This window comes from Xenopus laevis, chromosome 5L, assembly GCF_017654675.1.
Source record: "Xenopus laevis strain J_2021 chromosome 5L, Xenopus_laevis_v10.1, whole genome shotgun sequence".
NCBI lineage: Eukaryota > Metazoa > Chordata > Amphibia > Anura > Pipidae > Xenopus > Xenopus laevis.
In genome coordinates this window covers 169,495,592-169,521,105 of record NC_054379.1, presented here as the reverse complement: position 1 = coordinate 169,521,105, position 25,514 = coordinate 169,495,592, and the positions used below count along the sequence as shown (strand labels likewise).

Here is a 25,514-nt window from a genome sequence, read left to right as displayed (position 1 = left end):
AGTAGTGCTTGTTTAGCCAACAGTTGAGCACAAACTGGCACAGTATTGCACCCTCGGGGATGCCACTTCATGTATTAAATACTAATCATTATTGGCACAAGCTGTGGCATTACATTGTGCATATTATGTCGGCAACATACAGTATGTGTAGAACTGAGCCGGGCCAGGATGGTCAGGTGCCCTAGGAAACATGGGCGGGTTGTGTTGCACATGCACGCGTGCAACACTAGGGGTAAGTGACAGAGAAGTTATGTGCCTGACATCCCCCAGCGTTGCACTCTAGGCACTTGCCAACTCTGCCTACCCCTAGTTCTGGCCCTGGTGCCGAATGCTAAGTATGGCAGTTGCCATGCACAGGAGACACAAATTATATAATAGGTATTGTACAGAGTGGCACAATTCATTTAGGTCATTGGAAAGAACACAGGCTGACTTATTGAAGTATTGCGGTTAGAAGCTTAAGGGGATTTATATAAAGTAATCATCTTTTTCATCCCGTATTCTGTAATGTCAGCAATATCTAGGTCAGCCAGTTCACCCCTAATTGTTCCTTAAGGCTGGGTGTTCATGACCATATACTTCAACTCTCACTTTAACTGGCCTAACATTTGGCACCCCCAGTCATTTAAATGTTCATTCTACTTTAAAGGAAACCTATACCCTCCGAACAATGTAGGTCTCTATAAAAAGGATATTGCATAAAACAGCTCATATGTAAAACCCTACTTCATGTAAATAAATCATTTTCATAATAACTTACTTTTTTACTAGTATGTGCCATCGGGTAATCATAAATAAAACAATTGCCATTTTAAAGGCCGCCCCCTGGGATTGTATGATTCATGGTGCACACAAACACACCGAAAAAACCATACATGTTAGGTCACATGAGCCAATTAACAGACAGAGTTCTGTCTTTTGCTTCCACACTTCCTGTTACAAGTTAGAGCTGCAGTATTTCTGGTCATGTGATCTCTTCCTGTTACAGTTAGAGCTGTAGTATTTCTGGTCAGGTGATCTCTGAGGCAACACACAGACCATCACGAAATGGTGGTTCAAGGCAAGAGATGTAAAAGGACAATATTTACTTAAGTATATATACCAGTGTGGGAAGATTCTTAAATATGTCACTTAATATAATCGTTTATATCTGTTGCTTAAATATTTATTTTGGGGGTAAAGTTTTCCTTTAAGACCAGGATGAAATACCAACAAAGGTTCTTGGAGAGAGAAAAGGTGGCCATACATGTGCCAATACAAGTTGGCGCCTCTGCCCCTTCTTACAAAGTCAGCCGTTTATTGGCCTGTATGGAGCCCTCAGGAAGGCCTGTTTGGCCTATAGCTAGCCTGAAAATGGACCACAACTATTAAGCAGTTGAGAATTCTGTTGGCAAACTCTGTGCCTGATGGGTCTGTTCTGCCCATGGAAACAATTTTTGAGACCTGGAGTTGCAACTCACTTTGATCTTGGATTGGATCCTCTACCCAACGCCCCACTGCCTTATCCACAACCCACTGACCCCTATTAAACAGGAAGTGCTGTTGCTGTAAAAAGGATGTGACATCATGAAAAGTGGGTAGGGGCAAAAAAAAAGTTTCTAAAAGGAGTACAATATAGACAATATAACATATAGACGTGACCTGCATCTATACCTGCACCTTAAAATCCTACTAGCAATTTATACGGGTACCTGACCCGCTGCTGGGCTCTAGCCATTGGTATGATCTGATCATTCTCCGCCCAGGCTAATGATTGGATCAGGCCAATTTGGACTAGCAAGTGGATGGTCAAATTGGGCAAAAGCTGCACGTGTGATGATCTTGCTAAATGATATTTTAAATTGTATGGTGACCTTAAGGCAGTATTAGCCAGGCCATTCATTTAGTCCCATCTGATTGGCTCTTATCTGCCATCATATACATGTGAAATAGACAAACTGTCGTAATTCCACGACAATGACAATGGGTATGGAGTCTGCTAATTACAGACTTTGTGTGTCGCTGAAGGTATATTTGAGAGATATTATAGCATGAGTTTATTAGGTACACATTTCATCAGTAATTGCTTGAATCTGTACATTTGTAAACAATTAAACAATCAATAGCAAAATCAATTACGTGGGGAGCCGCTAGCTCCCCCCACACACACAGATTATAGTGTAGCCCGAAGTGGTGCATTTTCAGTGTATTTAAACAAGACTATATTCTGAATTATGCAGCAACGTGTTAATTGGCCCTGTTCATTATATTAGTGTAGCTAATTAGTAACATTGTATATCAGACAGCAGTTACATAAACATTGAAGCATTGTTACTACTGTACCCCTCATGCCTGGATAGGAAAAACCGGTGTTTCTCTGAGTTTATAGGGTTAACCCAGTAACCATTGGCACACAGGAATGGCAGCTGCATTCAGCCCTGTTATCCAGCATGTAATCACCTTATTTCACCCTATAAAGCGCGTCACAGTGCTGCCGTCTCTTTGGAGCAACTGGCACTGCCCATATCACTGCAGCACTCGGTGTAGTCCTGCTACAATGCTGTGATTGGCAGACTCATATTCCTAGCGGGCCTGTGTTGCTATAAAAAGCTGATTTTATTATGGAAGTCCCAGTGCCCGTAAGTTGTTGCCAGGGAGACAGAGCAGTGCCGGAGTGTGTGCTGTGATTGTAGAACTGAGACACCGCCTGCAAGGGGAGACACCAGCCACAGCCCGGAATCCATAGCCCCATACACCCCACCTTCATACACCCATAACCCCCATACGTCCATTCATCATACCTCCATACACCCATAACCTCCATATCTCCATACATCCATTCATCATACCTCCAAACACCTATAACCCCCATACTCCATAGCCTCCATACACCCATTTCTCCATATACGAGACGCACACAGGGAGACGGCCTTAGCTTCTAACCAATATCGTGCCAAATAGGAATGTGTCCCAGATAGGGCACTCACAGCAGTATACACCCTCAGACTATGCCTTTTGTAATTGTTTATTTTTAACTGCAGAGCCAAATCTAAAGACACCATTCTTTCAGAGATCTCATTATTCATCTATTTATATATTTATGTTTAAAGCAATAAACTGGCCATACACAGGCCAATAAAAGCTGCTTTCTCTGCACCTCCAGATGTTAGCAGCTTATGGGGCCCTGGGGATGTCCTGCCAAATCATTATCTGTCCAAAATTTAGTCAGGTTTAAAAATGCTGCCACATGAGGTCCACGTTGGACTGGGCATTGCGCGCCCAAAGGCCCTCCTGGCCACCAGAGCCCAACTTCCAATCTCCATCCCTCATGTAAGTGCACTCTGTTGTGTCACATACCACAGCCCATGACCCACTGGGTTGTTTTCTGGTGTCCTGCCAGCCCAGTTCATCCCTGCATGAGGATCACATTGCTGCACTATTGAGACCCTCTCCAAGCGGATCTCCACAAGCCCCCATAATGATCTAATCATTGGCACTGGTTCAATGACAAGAGGCTCTAATCAATGCCTGCCCATGTGCCACATTCACATTTTCCAGCACTTGGTGAAATTCCAACACCACTATAATAATAATATAATAACCCAAAATGGAACAAAGTCAAAAGCTTCTGTGCACTTGCCCATGAGTTGATTAAAGACAATTGTGTAGAAGAGGTAACACTCACACAACTTGTGTATTGTAGATACAGTATAAGTCCCAGTTACACTTCTGATTCCAAGAAGATCACTGGCACACAAGGCTATTTCAAGCAGGGAAGCACCCTTGTGTATTTATTTGCAACGTTTTGGGGTAATACCCCTTTGTCAAGTACTACCCTGAAACATTGCAAATAAATACTCAAGGGTGCTTCACTGCTTGAAATAGCCTTGTGTGCCAGTGATCTTCTTGGAATCAAGTTTTTGGGAGGGTGCCGATCCCCCCTTCACCATGCACTGGGCATATCATCTGAAGGCCAGGGTGTCCAAGTTACACTTCTGTACATGGTCCTATTCATATTGGGTATCCAGCAGACTCACACTCCATACTCACAGCTACTATACTAACTATAAGAGAAGTGAGCGAGTTACTGGACCCATCTGTATGAACTGTGTGTGGTGAGTAAAGCTTATGCTAAAGATAATCCAAGCCAATGACAGTGTCAGACTATGGAAGCTCAGGACTGATGAAGTATATTAAATTGGTTAAGCACAAACTGTGAAACAGGTTTCATGCAAATCATTGTTCAATAATTATTGCAAGAAACACAATATGATTAAGATTAAACTGAAGCAAATTTGGGTCAGTTATATATATTTCTCTCTCACTCATTAATGGCTTCAGTTGTTCCATCATAAGGGAAGCAGAAGATATCATGGAGATAAGAGTGGGACTGGTCATGGAGAGCTGCCCGAGCCCAGTGCATTTGCTCCATCTCAGTCCTTACCTCCCTTTTCCATCTGGCCAACCACTCATCTCGCTTCCTCTTGCTGACGTAATAAGGGTCCCCAGCCTGGAAGGGTAGTCTTTGCATTGGTCTCTGACGTAGATTAGTCTCCCAGCCTAATCCTCCACGCAGCCGGCCTCGGTATTCCTGCTCAACCGTATTTGGAAAAAAAAAAATCAATAAGCCCTATCTGGCTAATCGATATCTTAATTAGCTGGTTGTGAGTATCTGCTACCTACATGGGAAAATAGCGGGTAGTGGTTTGGACTTTGTTTGACCAGACTGGCAGCCGGTGTATGGGACCATCGGTATCTGATCGGGCAAGTTTTGACATTGATCAGTCTGGGTGGAGATTCCCAGTAAACGCATATTGCACTGTAATATGTATGGGCTGCGGGGTATCCTTTACTGGCACCCACTTGTGATGTGGTAGTTGGCCTGAGGGCCAAACATAGGCAGCAAAGTAACTGGATCTTCTCCATGCATAAATATGGATTCTATGAGAACAAGGAAACAATACACCCTTTGTTGGCTTGTTTTGGTCCCACACAAGTCACAATGTAGACAACTGGGTTAAGAGTTTCCAAATGAGAAAGAATGACCACATGTATTGTATGTCATACACCCAACAAGTACTGCTTAATGGCTTCTTTCTGTGTTTCTGCATGGCACCATGCATGTAATATTGTATTATTATTCCCTGTATTGTCGTAATACTGTACGTGTATATGCTGCCAGTGGAACAATCAAACCCTTATTTTATGGTTTTCATTGAAATGGACAAAACTGTGGGAAAAGGCAAACAACCCGCCCCACCAAGGGATCGCGAGCAGCAAATCATACTCTGATATATATATATATACATGACGGCCCTAGGATGCAATGTCACATCTGTTGAAGTATCAAGCAGTCCTATCAGGCCTCTCACAAGTCTTTATTGCAGTACAGTGTAGTGCCCATGTGACACTGTGTAACTGAGCAACCAATCAGAAATCAGCCTAACAAAAATACACCCAAATAGCAAAGTAAGTATGACCAAGAAATGTTTTAATTCCATAAAGGACTGACCTATCTAACATCAGACCAACTCACACACACAAGCTAGAGACTTCTAAGATGAGGCCACTCGGAGTGGAGGTCGGCTGCTTTCAGGATTTCAGGCTGACGTCCCCTGTGCTCCGCTCCATGTCTCTGCACTCAAGCAGAAGCTGTACTTTTCACTGCAGATAAATGGAGCTGGGGAAGGGAGTGGATCTGCTTCTCTCTACAGAAATCCACCGGCCACTGAACCTGCAGCTCTGGACTACCTATGCCACCCCAGGATAAGCAGGACCATGAAGTATATTGGATATGGCTGAGCAGTGACAATATCATCTCCAGGCCCTACCGTTTTACCTTTTGGCAGGTGTCCTTGAACTACACATCTCACAGCCAATAGAGGTCATGAGAAGGATCCAATACTAACACAAGGATACAAAGAATGATCCAATGAATCTTTCCTTCCATCAAGGGGTACTGGAACCTTCATCCATTCCCCCAATACTAAAAAAATTAATATGTTTTGTGATATTTATTTTGTAGGACTTCATCTTGCTTCTGTACAGAATCTTCCTTAGTTTCCCAAAGCCCTACTGGCAGTCTCTGTGGAATTTGTATAGATAGGTAAGTGTATCAGATGTAGCCCTCGTATGCATCCCTATAGATAGGTAATGTGTATCTGGCCTAGGCTGCCAATGCATTCCCCTTAGCGTCATTTGCATAATACTGAGTTCATTTGAATTTGTGCCCGTACATTAAAGGAGAACTAAAGCCTAAAAATGAATGTGGCTAAAAATGTCCTATTTTCTATAGTGAACTTATTGCACGAGGCTAAAGTTTGAGCTTGTCAATAGCAGCAATGATCCAGGACTTCAAACTTGTCACAGGGGGTCACCATCTTGGAAAGTGTCTGTGACACTCACATGCTCAGTGGGCTCTGATTGGCTGTTGAGAAGCTAAGCTTAGGGCTCGTCACTAATTATCCAGCAGAAAATGAGCTTCCCTGGCTGTAATATAAGCTGATGCTACAGGTTTGCTGATTATTCAATTCTGATGCTAATTGCACTGGTTTCTGTGCTGCCATGTAGTAATTATGTGTATTAATTACTAATCAGCCTTATATTGTGACATTTCTATTCTATGTTTATAAAGAAAGAATTGTTCAGTGTACCTTCCTAAAAAAGCAATACGTTTTCCGAACGAAAGAGGTGTGATTACCAAAATAATGTGTTATAGAAATGAAAAGAAGTAAAACCCCTCTCTATTCAATTGGCCACCAATTAAAGAAAATTCAAGTATTAGTGCAGCAGTGTCAGAGTTTATTAACAGTTTCGTTAACGGTTACTAACCCAGTGTTGCTTCAATTATTGGGCAGCCATTGCTGGGTTACCCAATAAAGTGCTATGTGCTAGGTGCTAATAATTCATTAGCAATTAAAAATCATGTAACAGGATTAATTAATATTGTGCTATAAAGTGCTAGTGCTTCAAATGAAATTAAGAAGTTAACTTAAATAACCAGGATTAAATTGACCCAGGTGAGATTAAAGTTAATTCATTATTATATATCACACATTAAAATCCATTCATTATAGAAGATTGTAAATAACTGATTAACTGTTAAAAAGTAAACTTTACTAAACTCATTAAAATTGCTGCAAATCAATTAAGGTAATCTTTGAAGACTGCATGAAAATTGGTGAGTAATAATTAATCCATACACCCCCGTTAAAGTTATAGGGTGTTAAAAAACGTTTGCATGAAATTATTCAAAGGAGACCAGCATTGAAAGAGAAAGGAGGAATAGGAAAATTGTTAGAGGTGGAGAAGTCCCAAGTTCTAGCTGCCTGTATTTTTCTAAGTCTGGGACCCCACACGGAGGAGAAAGTAGGTCACTGGGGACTGTAGTCTCAATTTTACCTTGCTATCTTATAATTCGGAGAGCTAATCTTCCCTATAAAACTACAAATCCCACAGTGCCATTGGATAACAGGTAAGATTATAAAAGAAGAATCAATGCGGTCGCAAAGGTTTAAAATCAATAGGAAATTATTTTGCAATAGTAAAAATAAGGAAAGCGCCCAGGAGACTTCACAAAAAGCGCTTCCCAGTGTGCCAACACGTGTTTCGCCTGCTGGCTTTGTCAAGGCAAAATCTTGGGTTTTACTTCTTTTCATTTCTATTCTATGTGTACTGTATATTGTGAGTGGCTCCCTAAGCTCAGTAATTGACAGCAGCACAGAGCATGTGAATCAGTGAATCAGCAGAAAAGAAGATGGGGAGCTACTGGGGCATCTTTGGAGACACAAATCTTTACTGCTAAAGGGCTGTGGTTGCCTTGGGCTGGTACAGAAGCACAAAACCCAAATGTACAACATTTCTAGACTACTTCTTTAGTTAGACTTTAGTTCTCCTTTAAATGTTCTTACTGCCTATGTCCTGTATTGAGCAGATCCAACAAATAATGTATGCAGGTACCGGAGTGTGTTCATAAAGAGAAGCTAGAATACAGGGAATTATAATACAGTTATCACACATAGGCCTGGGGTTCTGCCTTGGTCTGAGACAGTGAGCTGAATGGCAATGTAACCTGCAATCTGTTTTATCTGCAGTGTATTCTGTGGGTTATACTTGCCTCCGATTTGGGAGAGCTGGAACTTGTATCTTCCGTCTCTTCTTTGCCTAGAAGGGCAGACAATACAGGACTAGTTAGCACATTGTATGTTCACAAACAATCCTATGGACTTGCCCTATTCTTCCATCTGCATGGGAAAGCTGGGACGCCATGCTTCAACCAAAGCTGCTTAGCCTCAAACCAATGTGTCTGTTTGCATCTGGTTCTGACCCATGAACACCCCACATGGCTGAGAGAACCCAGGAAGGTGGTTTGGAGGAGTTGCTCCCTAAAGCTACAGCCAATCAGCGGGCACTGTCAACTATTTTGTTGGCCTGGCCGGTAAAAATGATGGTTGATCCCAATGTTATTAATAGGGAAAAATTATAAATATATAGGAAGGCCGGTATTTTTTTTCGGAAAAAAAATGTGGCAACCCTAACTGTGGTACTGCAGGGGGGCTGTCAGCTGGCAGCGAGGTGGGCAAAAATATACCATGACCTGGATGAATGAAAATCGTCATAGTGACATTGTTACCTCTCAAATCTATTGAGGTCCAACTGCATTAGCAAGTAGCATTAACCGGACACCTTTTAAAAGCAAATTTGATTTGTTATGGGTTACTAGACCTGGTGAAACTTTGAAATCATTGTTACATTACCGCCTTTGCTCTTTATGAAACTGATATTTTGTTTAACCTGAACCCTGCACGAGTTTCTGGCTGAATGGACACACTCCACTAAGGTATGCTCAAAACTAATTCCAACATGAGAGCGTGACCCTTCTGTCTTATCTTTTAACATTTTTTGTTTGCTTTCACCTGCATTCTGGGATTCACAGGAGGTAGAGTCCTGCAGCGGGTCGGGTACCCACGGTTAGGGTTGCCACCCTGCCGGGGCCGGTATTACAAATTTACCGGCAATGTAGCTGCCAGTAAATTTGTAATACGATCAAAAGGAGCCCTCGGCCTGCCCCCAATCCCCTGCAACCTTTTTCTTTGCCTCTTCTAGCGCCCGCGGGTCTCCGTCGTGTGGCCCCGCCCCTTTTGAAGTCATGCCCCCTTTGACGTCACACCCGCCCCTTTTGAGGCCCCGCCCCCAGCAGCCGGTAAAAAAATTTATGAAAGGTGGCAACCCTACCCACGGGTTACCCGCAAAAACCTGTGGTACCCTGCGGATTGCGTTTAGAAGTTCCGGTTTTGCGGGTCGGCCCGTGGGTCTTCTCAATATCGATATTCACTCCTTTCTTCTGGTCATGTCTACTTCCGATGATGTCACTTCCGGTTTACAATGAGAGCACTTCCTGATTCTTGATGGTCAGCGGGTCCGGGTTGCGGATAAGGTACTTGCGGGTAGCGGGTAAGAATGCGGGTCTGGGTTACAAAAAATGGACCCGCGCAGGACTCTAACAGGAGGGACTGCTCGAAGGCAGAGACACACGATCAGATTCTGGAGTTTATTCGCCCGTCGACAAATCGCCTCTTCTTTGGGGTGACTAATCTCCTCAAACTGCCTTCCCGCCGGCTAGAATGTAAATTGTCGGCAGATGGCACTTGAATTGCTTAGTTTTCCGAAGCAAGGAAACTTCGGGCGACTTCGAAAAACGTAGCGCTCCGAGTGCCATCCTGCCGGCAATTTACATTCTAGCCGACGGGGAGGCAGTTTGGGGAGATTAGTCGCCCCGAAGAAAAGGAGATTTGTCTCCAGGCAACTAATCTCCCCGAATCTGACTGTGTGTCTCTGCCCTAAGCTGAGAAAAATAGCTACATATTGTGAATCATTCTGATTTTATGTTGTAAAGAGCAGCTTAGGGTGAAATACCCACCAAACACTTTTCCCCTTACTTACTAACACTTGCCAGTATGGATAGTGCTGCCTTTTTTATGTACTGGAGGAATGTTCCAAGCAGGGGCATGGGGTTCCAAGAGTTTTACTAAAGGCCACACGGGCACCACTTTGCTAACGCTAGAGAATAGCACAACCCTAACTACAGATAAGTTCCACCTGGACTCTGAGGAGAGAGATCTAATAAGTGGTAGTTTAATCCCTGGTGTAAAAGTATTTTGTTACAATTCTGACAACATGACAAGTAGAAAGCACGTCCAAACACAGGCAGAATAAGATTTTGATATGGCAGAAAATAACAAGCTGACAGAAATCAGCCTGAGGCCAGAAATCCTTCATATATAGCGAAACCTCAATCTTACATCTGCAATTTACACCGTTTTTTTGTGGCCCTGACAATATATTATGAATAATACATTTCCCTGACTTTATATTTTCACAGATTTAACACCATTTTGTTTCTGGCCCTCTGAAAAAAGTAAAATGGGGGTTCTACTGTTTTTGTGTTTCTGGAATTAGAAAATATTGTTATTATATAAAAATATAGGTATTATCCATTAGTGACACACAAGGCGCTAACACACAAAGCCTTTAAATGTAACAGCTAAACTAAGTCTTGGGGTTTCCAGCTCCTCAGTCTGTAAATGAGCTTTAAAGGAGAAGGAAAGGTTAAAACTAAGTAAGCCTTATCAGAAAGGTCCATCTAAATATACCAGTAAACTCCCAAAGTAATGCTGCTCTGAGTCCCCTGTTAAAAGAAACACAGCTTTTCTTTCCTTCTATTGTGTACTCATGGGCTTCTGTATCAGACTTCCTGTTTTCAGCTTAAACCTCCAGGGCTAGGGCTTGAGCATGCTCAGTTTGCTTCTCTTACCCCCCCTCCCTTCACTACTGTAATCTGAGCCCAGAGCAGGGAGAGACTCAGGCAGGAAGTGATGTCACACCATGTTAATACAGCTGCTATCCTAAACAAACAGAGAGTTTCTAGAGCTTTTTACTCAGGTATGGTAAAACATTCTACAGAATAAATATAGCATTCTAGCTTGGACTATTGCAGCTAATCTATTGGCAATAAAATGCCTCAGTAGCTTTCCTTCTCCTTTAATGAAATCAGGGTCAGGCTACATTTCAGAATTGAACTGCAACAGGTTAATGTAAAACATTGTCATACGTTATTCTATATTATACAGGATGGCGCGATAAAGAAGGCAGATGAATATTTAGCCTTATTGTGTTAAACAAGCCTATCTGTGCCTTCATGTAAACATGTCTTTAAGTTACAATAATGAAAGTGTGTTGTTTCTTCCAGAATAGAACACGGGTTACATTGGACCCATAGGGGTTCTGTAGAGCAGGGATTTTCTACCTGTGAACAGTTTTCTAATGTAAAAAGAGTTTGGCAGAACACCTGGTTTTTATATAATCAAAACTTGTCTCCAAACCAGTAATTCAAAAATAAGCACCGGCTTTGAGGCCACTGGGAGCAACATCCAAGGAGATGGTGAACTGCATGCTGCTTGTGAGTAGGGTTGCCACCTTTTATCATTTTTTTTACCGGCTGCTGGGGGGCGGGGCCTCAAAAGGGGCGGGCGTGACGTCAAAAGGGGCAGGGCCACACGGCGGAGACCCGCGGAAGAGGCAAAGAAAAAGGTAAGTTGCAGGGTATTGGGGGCAGGCCGAGGGCTCCTTTTGATCGTATTACAAATTTACTGGCAGCTACATTGCTGGTAAATTTGTAATACTGGCCCCGGCCTTGGCAGGTATTTTACCGGCTAGGTGGCAACCGTACTTGTGAGCCATTGTTTGGGGATCACTGCTGTAGAGTGATGTAATAGCATGACATAAGCAGTATCCTAACACTTAACAATCAAGTTTCTTTTCTAATGAGTCACCGCACTAACACTAGTTTTGGGGCTATGCAACTCACTAGTTAGTGCTATGAAAGAACCTACCACTCTCTACCGGGGCCTACACCGTCACAAAGCTCTACAACACACACACACACGTGTGTCCACTGTGGGGGAATGCTAGACACACAACGTATCTCCATGTACTCACTTTTCTCTGAGCTGTTGGACAGGCTTCGTCTCCCTCTTTTCTTGGGTGTAGAGATTTCTAAAACATCACAGTCCTCCATTTGCTGAGGATCCGTCTCATCACTTGGAGTACAGCATCCATTCTCCACCACCTGCTTTACATCACTGTCTCGTAGAACTTCTTCTGGCGAATCACAGGTCTTCGTGTCTCTTGGACTTAGCTCTGGTGTTGGTCGATCTTGGCTGGACCTCTCAGGCTTGTGCTGCCTTTTGGTGGATTCCATATCTCCGTTGTGAATTGGATCTGGCCGTGTGGTGTTTGAAGACGTGTGGCACTTAGGGACTGAGGCAATGTCTTTGGATACATTAGCGCTTTCCACCTAATAAACAAAATAATGTCCGGTTATTGCTTGTGTATAAACAGGGCAGCCGTGTCGACCCATTCAGCCAATGCAGCAAAAACATTCCCAGAATTCTGCCCTCAGAATAAATCCCACTGCGTTTTTCTATCTGGATGTGGGATGAATAAGGGGATTATAGGGATGTATGTAAGGAAGGCTCAATTCAAATTGGGTTCATACAGAAATGATGAGTGACACTTTGTATCAGCACCTCATTAAAGCAGCTCATGTTGAGATGAAGATGTCCCCCAGATACATGGTTTAGGGGGCTCTGCTTCCTTCCCTTGCCCTGACTGAAGGAGAGGCCACTTCCTAGTAGCAGGGGAGGCACCGGTCTGACACGTTTGAGGAGTTGAAGCCGGGACAAGCAGAACCTGACAGGAAGATTATGGGATTTCAGAAATGACACCAGATCGAAGGATTAGAAATGGGAGCCTGGGGCCTTGCGAGGAGAGACAGGAGTCAGCTGCAGAGTTCAGGGAAAGCTCAGTCAGCGTCGAAGGGGAACTCCACACAAATTTGATTTTTAATCTAAGCATCTACCAAATATACATGAATTCTGAAGGTTTATATACTCTGCACTGCTGGTTCTGACCAGTAAAAGTCAGTTGATTAACAGACCTGAAAGAGAAGTGACTTAGATGGTAAGTAACACAGATCCAGCTCCTTGTTGCTATTCCATTTAGAAATAACTTTGCACACATTGATGTATTTGAAGTCATGTTTACAGAAATGTGCTTAGAATTACGCTTTTATTATGCAAAAACAAGTTTAGGATGGAATTCCCATTTTAGAAAGACACATGCTGGCAAGTTAAATGACAGTTAAGCCTCATACATGGACCCATAAAAGCCGCTGACTCTGCCCCTCCAAACAAAGTCGGCAGTTTATTGGCCAGTGAAATGGCTTGCCCAACCAATTAGTCATGTGCGAAACCTGGGGTTCGGGCCGGCTGCTGTACAAAATCTTTGGGTCACGAGCTAAATTTATAGACTCGCATCTGCCCCTCTTGTGATGTCAGTGCGCTGCGTGTTGGCTGCGTAGGGGGTTGGGCGCGGGTCTACAAATAGAGGGGAGACGGCAGCCGGGTTGAAAGGGGGTGGGTTAGGGTTGGGTGTGGGTCAAGAATTTCTCTTCCCGCACCCCACTAAGACCAATATCTGGCAAAGAAAAACATTCCCATCAGCAGCGGACTGCATTTAGTGTTGATGTAGACCTTGTCTATGGGTCCCTGTAGGCCTGTAGAATGATCTGATTTCTGGACAAAAGATGAATAATGCAGAGCACCTTTGGAAGTGATGCTGGTATGAGTAATAGAACCAGGCTGGTATCACTTTAACCTGAGCTGTGACACTTGATCCTTGTGCCTAGTAAATCCCAGGTGTGTATAATAGGCTTAGGGTACCATACAGAGACCCACTCTTGTATATATCATCACAATACTAGGCCTATAGTGCCATTTAACTGCAACCTTAACCCAGAGGTGACACCTCTTGCACACAGTTTTGGGTAACATGGTTATAGAGTCAGGCCTAACTACACACCTAAGACTGTCCAATAGAACACCTTGCATGCTCTCCCATGTTCTTGCACTGCACCAGTACAGGAATATACCCCTCTCCCAGTGCAAGAACAAGTAATACCATTTTCTTCTGTGTGGGCACCTATGTTTAATGAGAACCCCAGCTTCAAGGGCAAATTGAGTTGTATTAAATGGGGCAGAGAGTCACGGGAGGAGGGGGTCCCACTGTATAGAGCACTGGTAAGGCCCCATCTAGAATATGCCCTACAGTTTTGGTCTCCATCACTCAAACAGGACATTATTGTATTAGAGAGGGGACAGAGAAGGGCAACTAAGCTGGTAAAGGGAAAATCTTAGCTATGAGGAAAGACTGGCCAAATTGGGGATGTTCACTCTGGAGAAGAGGCGCTTAAGGGGAGATATGATAACTATGTATAAATATATAAGGGGATCATATAATAATCTCTCTAATGATTTATTTACCAGTAGGTCTTTCCAGCTGACACAAGGTCACCCATTCCGATCAGAAGAAAAGAGGTTCCGCCTAAATATTGGGAAGGGGTTTGTTACAGTGAGAGCTGTGAAGATGTGGAATTGTCTCCCTGAATCAGTGGTACAGGCTGATACATTAGATAGGTACAAGGAAGGGTCGGATGCTTTATTCACCAGTAGCTCCTCCCAGCAGACAGGAGGGAGCCAATGAGATTAGAGGAGGGAAAGGGGTGTTACAGGGAGAGCTGGGAAGTGAATCAGTGGTACAGGCTGATACATTAGATAGGTACAAGGAAGGGTCAGATGCTTTATACACCAGTAGCTCCTCCCAGCAGACAGGAGGGAGCCAATGAGATTAGAGGAGGGAAAGGGGTGTTACAGGGAGAGCTGGGAAGTGAATCAGGGGTACAGGCTGATACATTAGATAGGTACAAGGAAGGGTCGGATGCTTTATTCACCAGTAGCTCCTCCCAGCAGACAGGAGGGAGCCAATGAGATTAGAGGAGGGAAAGGGGTGTTACAGGGAGAGCTGGGAAGTGAATCAGGGGTACAGGCTGATACATTAGATAGGTACAAGGAAGGGTCGGATGCTTTATTCACCAGTAGCTCCTCCCAGCAGACAGGAGGAAGCCAATGAGATTAGAGGAGGGAAAGGGGTGTTACAGGGAGAGCTGGGAAGTGAATCAGTGGTACAGGCTGATACATTAGATAGGTACAAGGAAGGGTCGGATGCTTTATTCACCAGTAGCTCCTCCCAGCAGACAGGAGGGAGCCAATGAGATTAGAGGAGGGAAAGGGGTGTTACAGGGAGAGCTGGGAAGTGAATCAGGGGTACAGGCTGATACATTAGATAGGTATAAGAAGGGGTTGGATGGTGTTTAGCAAGTGAGGGAATACAGGGATATGGGAGATGGCTCATAGTACAAGTTGATCCAGGGACTGGTCCCATTGCATCTTGGAGTCAGGAAGGAATTTTTCCCCCTCTGAGGCAAATTGGAGAGGCTTCAAATAGGATTTTCACCTTCCTCTGGATCAACTGGCAGTTAGGCAGGTTATACGTATATAGATGTTTTCAACCTAACTTACTATGTAACAGGTGTAAAACACAGGGCTCCCTTGTACTTACAGCATAGCACCCCAATAAGAATAATTGCACGTTATCCTGTTTTATAAAGCCCAAGTGTGACAATAAACATAATGTGTGCTTTCTTGCTCTTCCATTTCTGATGAATAAGCAGCATCATAGCATGGCACATACAATCAGGTCTCTATGGGGCCAGTGAATATGAAGTCGGAAGCTGGTCTCACCCCTCCTAGTTCTGATGTCCTTTCACATTCCCAGTGAGTATGGGCCAAGCAGACATGTGGTTCCTCTGATGAGCGACACAGACTTTCCTGCATCCTGATGATTGACAGCTCCACACTTGCACTTCTGTGCACTAAACGTGAGCAACTTCACTCTACACACACTCTCCTAGGAACTCACGTATCATTTCCTCTCAATCGGAAAAACAACCGAGTGTGTCATCTATATCTGCCTGTGTGTGTGTGTATATATATATATATATATATAGAGCGGCCATGGACAGCACTCAGCATTTAAAGAATTGGCAAACCAAAATGATAAATGCACAAAAAGAAAGGGTTATTACTTTCCTCTCTTTTTTTTGCATTTATATTTATACCCAAGTTTTGTTGCTACACATGGTAAGGACCCTATGGACTATTTTATACAAATATATTTGCCTGTATACCTGCCAGCTTGTAATATATCAGTGTGTATCTGCATCCAAGTCTGTCTGTATGTGATTTATCTGCCAGTCTGTCTGTTTATATCGTAATAATATCATTAAATAATATAGTGAATCATAATATTCTCTTATTTTATAACTGTGGGGTAAATTACATCAATAAGGAGTGATAAAATGACCTCACTAAGCAGCGTTTATATAATTAATAAAATGCCCCTTATTGTAAAATATAAGGATATTATAAGTCACCGAGGAGTTCCATGACCATATACAGTGGTGTGAAAAACTATTTGCCCCCTTCCTGATTTCTTATTCTTTTGCATGTTTGTCACACAAAATGTTTCTGATCATCAAACACATTTAACTATTAGTCAAAGATAACACAAGTAAACACAAAATGCAGTTTTTAAATGAGGGTTTTTATTATTTAGGGAGAAAAGAAATCCAAACCTGTGTGAAAAAGTAATTGCCCCCTGAACCTAATAACTGGTTGGGCCACCCTTAGCAGCAATAACTGCAATCAAGCGTTTGCGATAACTTGCAACGAGTCTTTTACAGCGCTCTGGAGGAATTTTGGCCCACTCATCTTTGCAGAATTGTTGTAATTCAGCTTTATTTGAGGGTTTTCTAGCATGAACCGCCTTTTTAAGGTCATGCCACAACATCTCAATAGGATTCAGGTCAGGACTTTGACTAGGCCACTCCAAAGTCTTCATTTTGTTTTTCTTCAGCCATTCAGAGGTGGATTTGCTGGTGTGTTTTGGGTCATTGTCCTGCTGCAGCACCCAAGATCGCTTCAGCTTGAGTTGACGAACAGATGGCCGGACATTCTCCTTCAGGATTTTTTGGTAGACAGTAGAATTCATGGTTCCATCTATCACAGCAAGTCTTCCAGGTCCTGAAGCAGCAAAACAAGCCCAGACCATCACACTACCACCACCATATTTTACTGTTGGTATGATGTTCTTTTTCTGAAATGCTGTGTTACTTTTACGCCAGATGTAACGGGACGCGCACCTTCCATAAAGTTCAACTTTTGTCTCGTCGGTCCACAAGGTATTTTCCCAAAAGTCTTGGCAATCATTGAGATGTTGTTTAGCAAAATTGAGACGAGCCTTAATGTTCTTTTTGCTTAAAAGTGGTTTGCGCCTTGGAAATGTGCCATGCAGGCCGTTTTTGCCCAGTCTCTTTCTTATGGTGGAGTCGTGAACACTGACCTTAATTGAGGCAAGTGAGGCCTGCAGTTCTTTAGATGTTGTCCTGGGGTCTTTTGTGGCCTCTCGGATGAGTTGTCTCTGCGCTCTTGGGGTCATTTTGGTCGGCCGGCCACTCCTGGGAAGGTTCACCACTGTTCCATGTTTTTGCCATTTGTGGATAATGGCTCTCACTGTGGTTCGCTGGAGTCCCAAAGCTTTAGAAATGGCTTTATAACCTTTGAAATTGAACTCAGGTCTGATAAACCACAGTTAAGTTCTTTTTTAACAAGGGGGGCAATCACTTTTTCACACAGGCCCATGTAGATTTGGAGTTTTTTTTCTCCCTTAATAACGTAAACCTTCATTTAAAAACTGCATTTTGTGTTCAATTATGTTATCTTTGACTAATAGTTAACGGTTTTTGATGAGCAGAAACATTTAAGTGTGACAAACATGCAAAAGAATAAGAAATCAGGAAGGGGGCAAATAGTTTTTCACACCACTGTAAATACACAAGGCCGAGTGCTTTTATACAAGTCATGGAACTCAGAGGTTACTTCCAATATCCTCGTATTTTCCAACAAGGGCTACTATTATAATACATAATTTTTAGTGAGTCCTGTGACAAAAATGACATCACTACTCACCGTTTATAACTGATGACATCACTAGTCACCGTTTATAAGAATATAATTTACAAGATATTCATGGCTTTTGTGTATTCTATATGTGGATGCACCGAATCCACTATTTTGGATTTGGCTGAACCCCTGAATCCGTTGTGAAAGATTCGGCCGAATACTGAGCCAAATCCTAATTTGCATATGCAAATTAGAGGTGGGAAGACTTTGTTTTATGACAAAAAACCACACGATTCCCCTCCCCATCGCTAATTTGAATATGCAAATTAGGATTTGGTTCGGCTGGGCAGAAGGATTCGGCCAAATCCGAATCCCGCTCAATAAGGGGGAATCCTGGCCGAATGCTGAACTGAATCCTGGATACGGTGCATCCCAAATTATATATATATATATAGTGAATAAAGTACTCCCTATTGTAAAATATAAGGATATTATAAGTCACAGAGGAGTTCCATGACCATATAAATACACGAGGCGGAAGTAATTTCTAATATCCTCATATTTTCCAACAGGGGGAACTTTATTTATTATATTACACAAGTTTCAGTGAGTCATGTGACAAAAATGACATCACTAAGCACCGTTTATAACTGATGACATCACTACTCACCGTTTATAACTGATGACATCACTACTCACCGTTTATAAGGATATCATTTACAAGATATTCATGGCTTTTGTATTATAATATATATATATATATGTGTGTGTATGAATCACTTCTCTGCAAAGCTTTGAGGGCTTACGTGTGCCCACCCTTCTTCTCACCCTCCTGATTTCTACATCTTACTCACCGGCCTTCGGGGGCTCTGGCTGTACCCCAATATGTCTGAGTAGGGACAAGGATATTCATGGCTCTTGTGTATTCTATAACAATGTATGTGCAGCCCATTTCTGCTTGTAATTGTCATGAGTAAGTGTGCCACAGTGTGAGTGCTCCCATTGCATTCCATATAGTCTATAACCTTGGTATATTTAATACCCTGATAATCCTATGCTCATTTAGAATTGGAAGTGTCCTGCTATCTCTCTCTCTCTGTGTATATGTATATATATAAATATACACACACTATACAGGTTGTGAGTGTGTCGCTGTGCATGGGACATTACTACTACTCTTAGGTTAGGCCCAGCAGACTATGGATCACACCTCTGTATGTTGAGAGTAAAGAGCACTGCTCTGCTGTAAGGGTAAATACTGAGCAGCTGTTTATACAATTACACAACAAGATCCGGCACACTTTGCCAAGCTTATTATCATCCCCGTCTTTCATTTGTGAAAAGATTGTGTTTTATTCCCTTGTAGCCTTATAATTCTAATGCACTGCATAATCACAGCTACACAGTGATATGTGTATGTACAGCCAGAGCCACTATCAGAATTTGCGGGGGCCCCTATAAGTAAAAGAAGAAACATTGGTGCCGTGGCCCCCCTACAAATTAAAAATAAATAAATAAACATTGGTGACCAGTAAAAAAAAAAAAAAAGGGAAAAAAAAATTTGTGCCGAAGGTTAAAAAATAAATAAATATATATATATATATTTATATATGTTGGTGTTCACAGTTTGGCTCCTACTTCAGCACAACTCGGCTCCTACTTCAACGCAACTCGGCTCCTACTTCAACGCAACTCGGCTCCTACTTCAACGCAACTCGGCTCCTACTTCAACGCAACTCGGCTCCTACTTCGTCGCAACTCAGCTGCTACTTTGGGCAACTCGGTTGCTACTTCGGCCAACTCAGCTCCTACTTCAACGCAACTCGACTTATACTTCAATGCAGCTCAGCTCCTACTTCGGCGCAACTCTGCTCCTAATTCGGCAGAACTCGGTTGCTACTTTGGCACAACTCAGCTCTTTCCTCGGCACAACTCGATTCCTACTTCGGAGAAACTCTGCTCCTACTTTGGGCAACTCGGTTGCTACTTCAGCCAACTCGGCTCCTACTTCAACGCAACTCGACTCCTACTTCAATGCAGCTCAGCTCCTACTTCGGCACAACTCGGCTCCTAATTCGGCAGAACTCAGTTGCTACTTCTGCACAACTCAGCTCCTTCCTCGGCACAACTCAATTCCTACTTCGGAGCAACTCTGCTCCTACTTCGGCGCAACTTGGCCCCTTTGGCGCAACTCGATTCTTACTTCATCGCAACTTTGCTCCTTTGGCGCAACTCGATTCTTACTTCATCGCAACTTTGCTCCTTTGGCGCAACTCGATTCTTACTTCATTGCAACTTGGCTCCTTTGGAGCAACTGGGTTCCTACTTTGGCTCAACTCGGCTCCTACTTCAGTGCAACTCGGCTCCTACTTCGGAAGTTCAAGGGGGGCCTGTAAACACAGCACAGCCGGGCCCCCCCTTATCGTATAGACGCCATCGGACCTGGGGCAATTGTCCACCCAGTGCCCCCTGATGGTGACTCTATGTACAGCATATCACTGAGTGCTTCCCCTCTGGGTGTTGGTTTGTTGATTTTGATTCACCTTGATTCTGTATTGACTGAGGCTCAGTCTGGCTTTCCCCAAAGCCCGTTTTTATGGCTTGTATTCCTTGTCTTTGATACAATTTGGCCTACTGTGCTTCCCAACAAGGTGCTAGTGGGGTTACAAGATGAGCCTGCAGTTGTGTTGGAAATCTCTATTTACTACATTCATGTTTCACGTTATGACTTCTTAGTTTAAGGAAAGGGAACTAGATACATGGTACAGTCTTTAAGCACATTTCATAGGGAATCACACTGAATAATGAGCAGCAAATGTATCTGTGAAATGACATATTTAGGGATAGAAGTGCAGTAGTAACTTGTTGCAAGTAATCTCTGGTTGGAGCCATGTAGTAGTGGGAAGTAGTTAGGATCTGGGGGATGTAGTAGAGGGAGAAGATCAGAGATGTTGTGCATTGTTAAGAGCCCATTGCTCTGAAGGAGAAAAGGAGACACTTGTAATTAAAGTCTGGCTTGATTGGGAGCCAGAGATGGAATTAGGATGATGATCTCAGCTGCTTTATTAAACACTTTCCATTATATCCACGCGAGGCCCGGAGTTCTGGGTTACACTAGTCATGCCAGGAAAGACTGAGGCTTTGCAGGACACTAGAGGAACGTGCTGGTCAACATCTCAAGCTGAGAAAAAAAATCTCTCCTTCCTGGGGGGGTGATTTATCAATGTTTGAATTTTTGCCGCAATTATAAATTTTTCCCTAAAATTCCTGAATGCAACTTTTGCTGTCAAAAACTCGATTGGATGCTATTTATTAAGTGCAAAATAAATTCATTTCGATGTAAAACTTTAGCATCTACGAGCTCCGGAGTTAATGTAAAAGTTTCCATTATTTAAAGCGTTGTTTCTGTGCAAGTGCCTTACATTTTTTGAAGATGATAGAGCACAAACTCAATGTATTCAAGTTATTTTTTGATTACATTTTTTTTTCTATTTGGATGTTTTAATAAATAAGCAAACATTGGATTTAAAAAAAAAAAACTTTATTCATATTCAAGGTATAAAAAACTCTAACATTACACAATTTCTAAATAGACCTGCAAGTAGAGTCCTTCACGGAACCAATTTCTAAGACCCGAACCCGCAGCCCAAATCGCAACCCGCATATTTACAACTGCCTTATCCGCAACCCGCCGACCACCATCAAACAGGAAGTGATGGTGTTGCAAACCGGAAGTGACATCATCAAAAGTGGGCAGGGACAGAAACACATTTTGTAAAACATTAAATGGAATAAAATATAGACAATATTACATAAGATAAGAAATTCAGATGAGACCCACATCTATACCCGCACCTGAAAATCCTCCCCTCATTCCGCAGGATGCTTGTTTTTTTTTGCGGGTACCCAACCTGCTGCAGGACTCTACCTGCAAGAGTGCATCTCATTAGGAATTTTCTAGTCCCCTTATCAGGCTTGGACTGGGGGGTTCTGGGGCTGCGCCACCTCCCCGCACCCCCAAGGCCCCCCACCAGTGAGTACCTGCTTTACTTACAATTCTTTATACGATCGTGGGGGGGGGATCAGGAGCAGCGAGGGGCCCATTGGGTTTATTCCCGGTGTCCTGTCTGCTCAGTCCAACCCTGCCCCTTATTTGGAAACTATTTGGATTTATGGACTTGTGCAAAAAAAATATGTTTTTGGTGTTTCCATGGCACCCTGTATACTCCTGGGCCCCCAACACGGAAAGTAACCAGTGTATTTGCACCAAATCCACCAAATCCACTATTTTGGATTCGGCCGAACCCCCGAATCCTTTGTGAAAGATACGGCCGAATACCGAACTGAATCCGAACCCTTATTTGCATATGCAAATTAGGGGTGGGAAGGGGAATTTTTTTTTACTTCCTTGTTTTGTGACAAAAAGTCATGTGATTTCCCTCCCTACCCCTAATTTGCATATGCAAATTCAGATTCGGTTCGGCAGGGCAGAAGGATTCCTGTATTCGGTGCATCCCTAATATTTGTAAATAAAGTGTATTTCCCCTTTAACTGCTGTATAGCTACCAGGCATGCGTGTGCAGCAATGAACCCGTGTAGCCTTGGCAAGTCTTTTTGTGATCCGTGTTCTGCAGCCAAGAAGCCTTGTCCCCTGCAGGCGAGAGATGGAATCACTTCATTTATGCCAATAAAACACAACAGAGAAGACAAATGTTTTCTTAATTCTCCTGCAAGGTTACTGTGCAGCCCAGGAATGTCACATTAATATTACATGTGTGTTGTATATCATCATTATAATATACAGTCATTGCACAGTGTCTATGCTCTTTAACTTGTTTGTATTGATATTGAAAGCAGTGTTTCTTCCTTTCTATTCTCTGCACTGCTGCTTCAGACTGCTCATACAGGTATGGGACCTGTTATCCAGAATGCTCAGGACCTGGGGTTTTCTGGATAATGGATCTTTCCGTAATTGGGTCTTCATGCCTTAAATCTACTAGAAAATCATATAAACATGAAATAAAGCCAATAGGCTGGTTTTGCCTCCAATAAGGATTAATTATATCTTAGTTGGGATCAAGTACAAGTGACGGTTTTATTATTACACAGAAAAAGGAAATCATTTTAAAAAAAATTGGATAAAATGGAGTCTAAGGGAGTCAGCCATTCCGTAATTCGGAGCTTTCTAGATATCGGATTTCCAGATAAGGGATCCTATACCGGTACAATGTAAGACAAGGCAGCTGATTAAACAGACCTGTCTTTGCTGCTGGGGAATTAAGACTTTTGCAACATTGTTTAAATTAGTGATGCACCGAATCCACTATTTTAGATTCTAAAAATCTAAAGACAAAAGATTCGGCCGAATACAGAACCAAATCCTTATTTGCATATGGGTTGGGAAGGGGAAACATTTTTACTGGCTTGTTTTGTGACAAAAAATTTCCTCCTGCCCCTAATTTGCATATACAAATTCAGATTCAGTTCAGCCTCATCCTACTGAAAAAGGCAGAAACATGAAATAAAGCCAATAGGCTGGTTTTGCCTCCAATAAGGATTAATTATATCTTAGTTGGGATCAAGTACAAGCGACTGTTTTATTATTACAAAGAAAATTTAGGATAAAATGGAGTCTATGTGAGACGGCCTTTCTGTAATTCAGAGCTTTCTGGATAACGGCTTTCCAGATAAAGGATCCCCTGCATTGGAAAGTTGCTTAGAATTGTGTTTATTTTGGGGCTGACTTGCCCTTTAAGTGCCATATGGTAAATGTCACAGTAGAATAAAAGTCACTGTCCTGTAGAGCTTACAATTTGAAGGCAAAAAGAAATGTCAAACCAGTGGGATTGGGGTGAACAGCAATTGTCTGCATTCCCTAAACATTGGAATCCCCAATGACATACTCACGGCAGTTACTAGAGATTAACAGAACGCTTAAATGTTCAATATATAGTGAATAAAGTACCCCCTATTGTAAATTATAAGGATATTATAAGTCACCTCGGAGTTCTATGACCATATAAAATCACGAGGCCGAAGGGGTACTTTATTATAATACACACGTTTTAGTGAGTCATGTGACAAAAATGACATCACTACTCACCGTTTATAACTGATGACATCACTACTCACCGTTTATAACTGATGACATCACTACTCACCGTTTATAAGGATATAATTTACAAGATATTCATGGCTTTTGTATTATAATATATATATATATATATATATATGTGTGTGTATGAATCACTTCTCTGCAAAGCTTTGAGGGCTTACGTGTGCCCACCCTTCTTCTCACCCTCCTGATTTCTACATCTTACTCACCGGCCTTCGGGGGCTCTGGCTGTACCCCAATATGTCTGAGTAGGGACAAGTGACGTGTATGTGGGAATGTATTAATCATTGTGCAGTAACCAGATTACTCATCTCCCATAGAGCTTACACTTCTCACATGTACTGGGTGCTGATTGGATGAATGGAGCACCAATGACGTGTCAGTAACTGACAGTCTCATCCTCTTATAATAAAAGGGGCTGTTCAATTCACCGCTGGGGAGAGATGGGGGGCTGTCGGAACATGTATAGAGAGTCTTATTCAGTTTAATACTGGAAACTGGATCTCAGCTTTTGTTGCCAAGTAACCGAGGATTGGGTTTATGCAGCTACTTTCTCTACTAAATGCACTGAGTCTGGGCAAACTGTGCGGCTTCTTATTGTACAAACAGCTGCTGAATTTAACACAACAGAGATGTGATCAGTAGAGCGGCACAAACACACACAACCTGTACAGTATACTGTATTTATATATATATATATCTATGTCTCGGGCAGGAAGCTGTGTGATATACATAGTAGGCCACTTCCATTTCTAGGTAAAGCCACAATGTGGTGCTGCAAGTGTGTGAGTGTGAGTGTGTGTGTGAGTGTGTTGAGATCACAGAGAAAGTGTTTGCATCTGCTGAATCCACCTACATCTACTGTATAAGCACCCAACCCCCGACACATAATTATTCATTAACAAATTCACCAGCCGTTTAATTAAATTCTATACAAGAGGTAAAGAGAGCTTACAATCTAAAAGTGGCCCTATCTTTCCTACTGCTAATTACACAAATATAGTTTGTAATTAACTAAAGAAAGGACTGAAGTGGATCACTCCTGCATTATAAGGGATAATGTACCCCCTACTGTAAATGATAAGGATATTAGAAGTCACTGAGGGGTTGTTCTGTGACCATATAAAGACACAAGGCTGCAGGCTGAGTTATACAGGGAACTCTGAGTATCACTCATGTATTATAAGGGATAATGTACCCCCTACTGTAAATGATAAGGATATTAGAAGTCACTGAGGGGTTGTTCTGTGACCATATAAAGGCACAAGGCTGCAGGCTGAGTTATACAGGGAACTCTGAGTATCACTCATGTATTATAAGGGATAATGTACCCCCTACTGTAAATGATAAGGATATTAGAAGTCACTGAGGGGTTGTTCTGTGACCATATAAAGGCACAAGGCTGCAGGCTGAGTTATACAGGGAACTCTGAGTATCACTCATGTATTATAAGGGATAATGTACCCCCTACTGTAAATGATAAGGATATTAGAAGTCACTGA

The 25,514-nt window shown here is 42.5% G+C and overlaps 1 protein-coding gene across 1 annotated transcript in view; it reads right to left on the bottom strand.

Moving 5' to 3' along the window:
- The window catches only part of LOC108716062 (DNA (cytosine-5)-methyltransferase 3A), a 128,858-nt gene that overhangs the window by 64,607 nt on the left and 38,737 nt on the right, over positions 1 to 25,514 (bottom strand). Inside the window, exons 4-6 of the mRNA XM_041563656.1 lie at positions 11,977 to 12,334; positions 8,096 to 8,142; positions 4,424 to 4,570 (exon numbers count right to left, since the gene is read on the bottom strand). Of these exons, the coding sequence (XP_041419590.1) occupies positions 4,424 to 4,570; positions 8,096 to 8,142; positions 11,977 to 12,334 (552 nt within the window). The remainder of the gene's footprint in view (positions 1 to 4,423; positions 4,571 to 8,095; positions 8,143 to 11,976; positions 12,335 to 25,514) is intronic.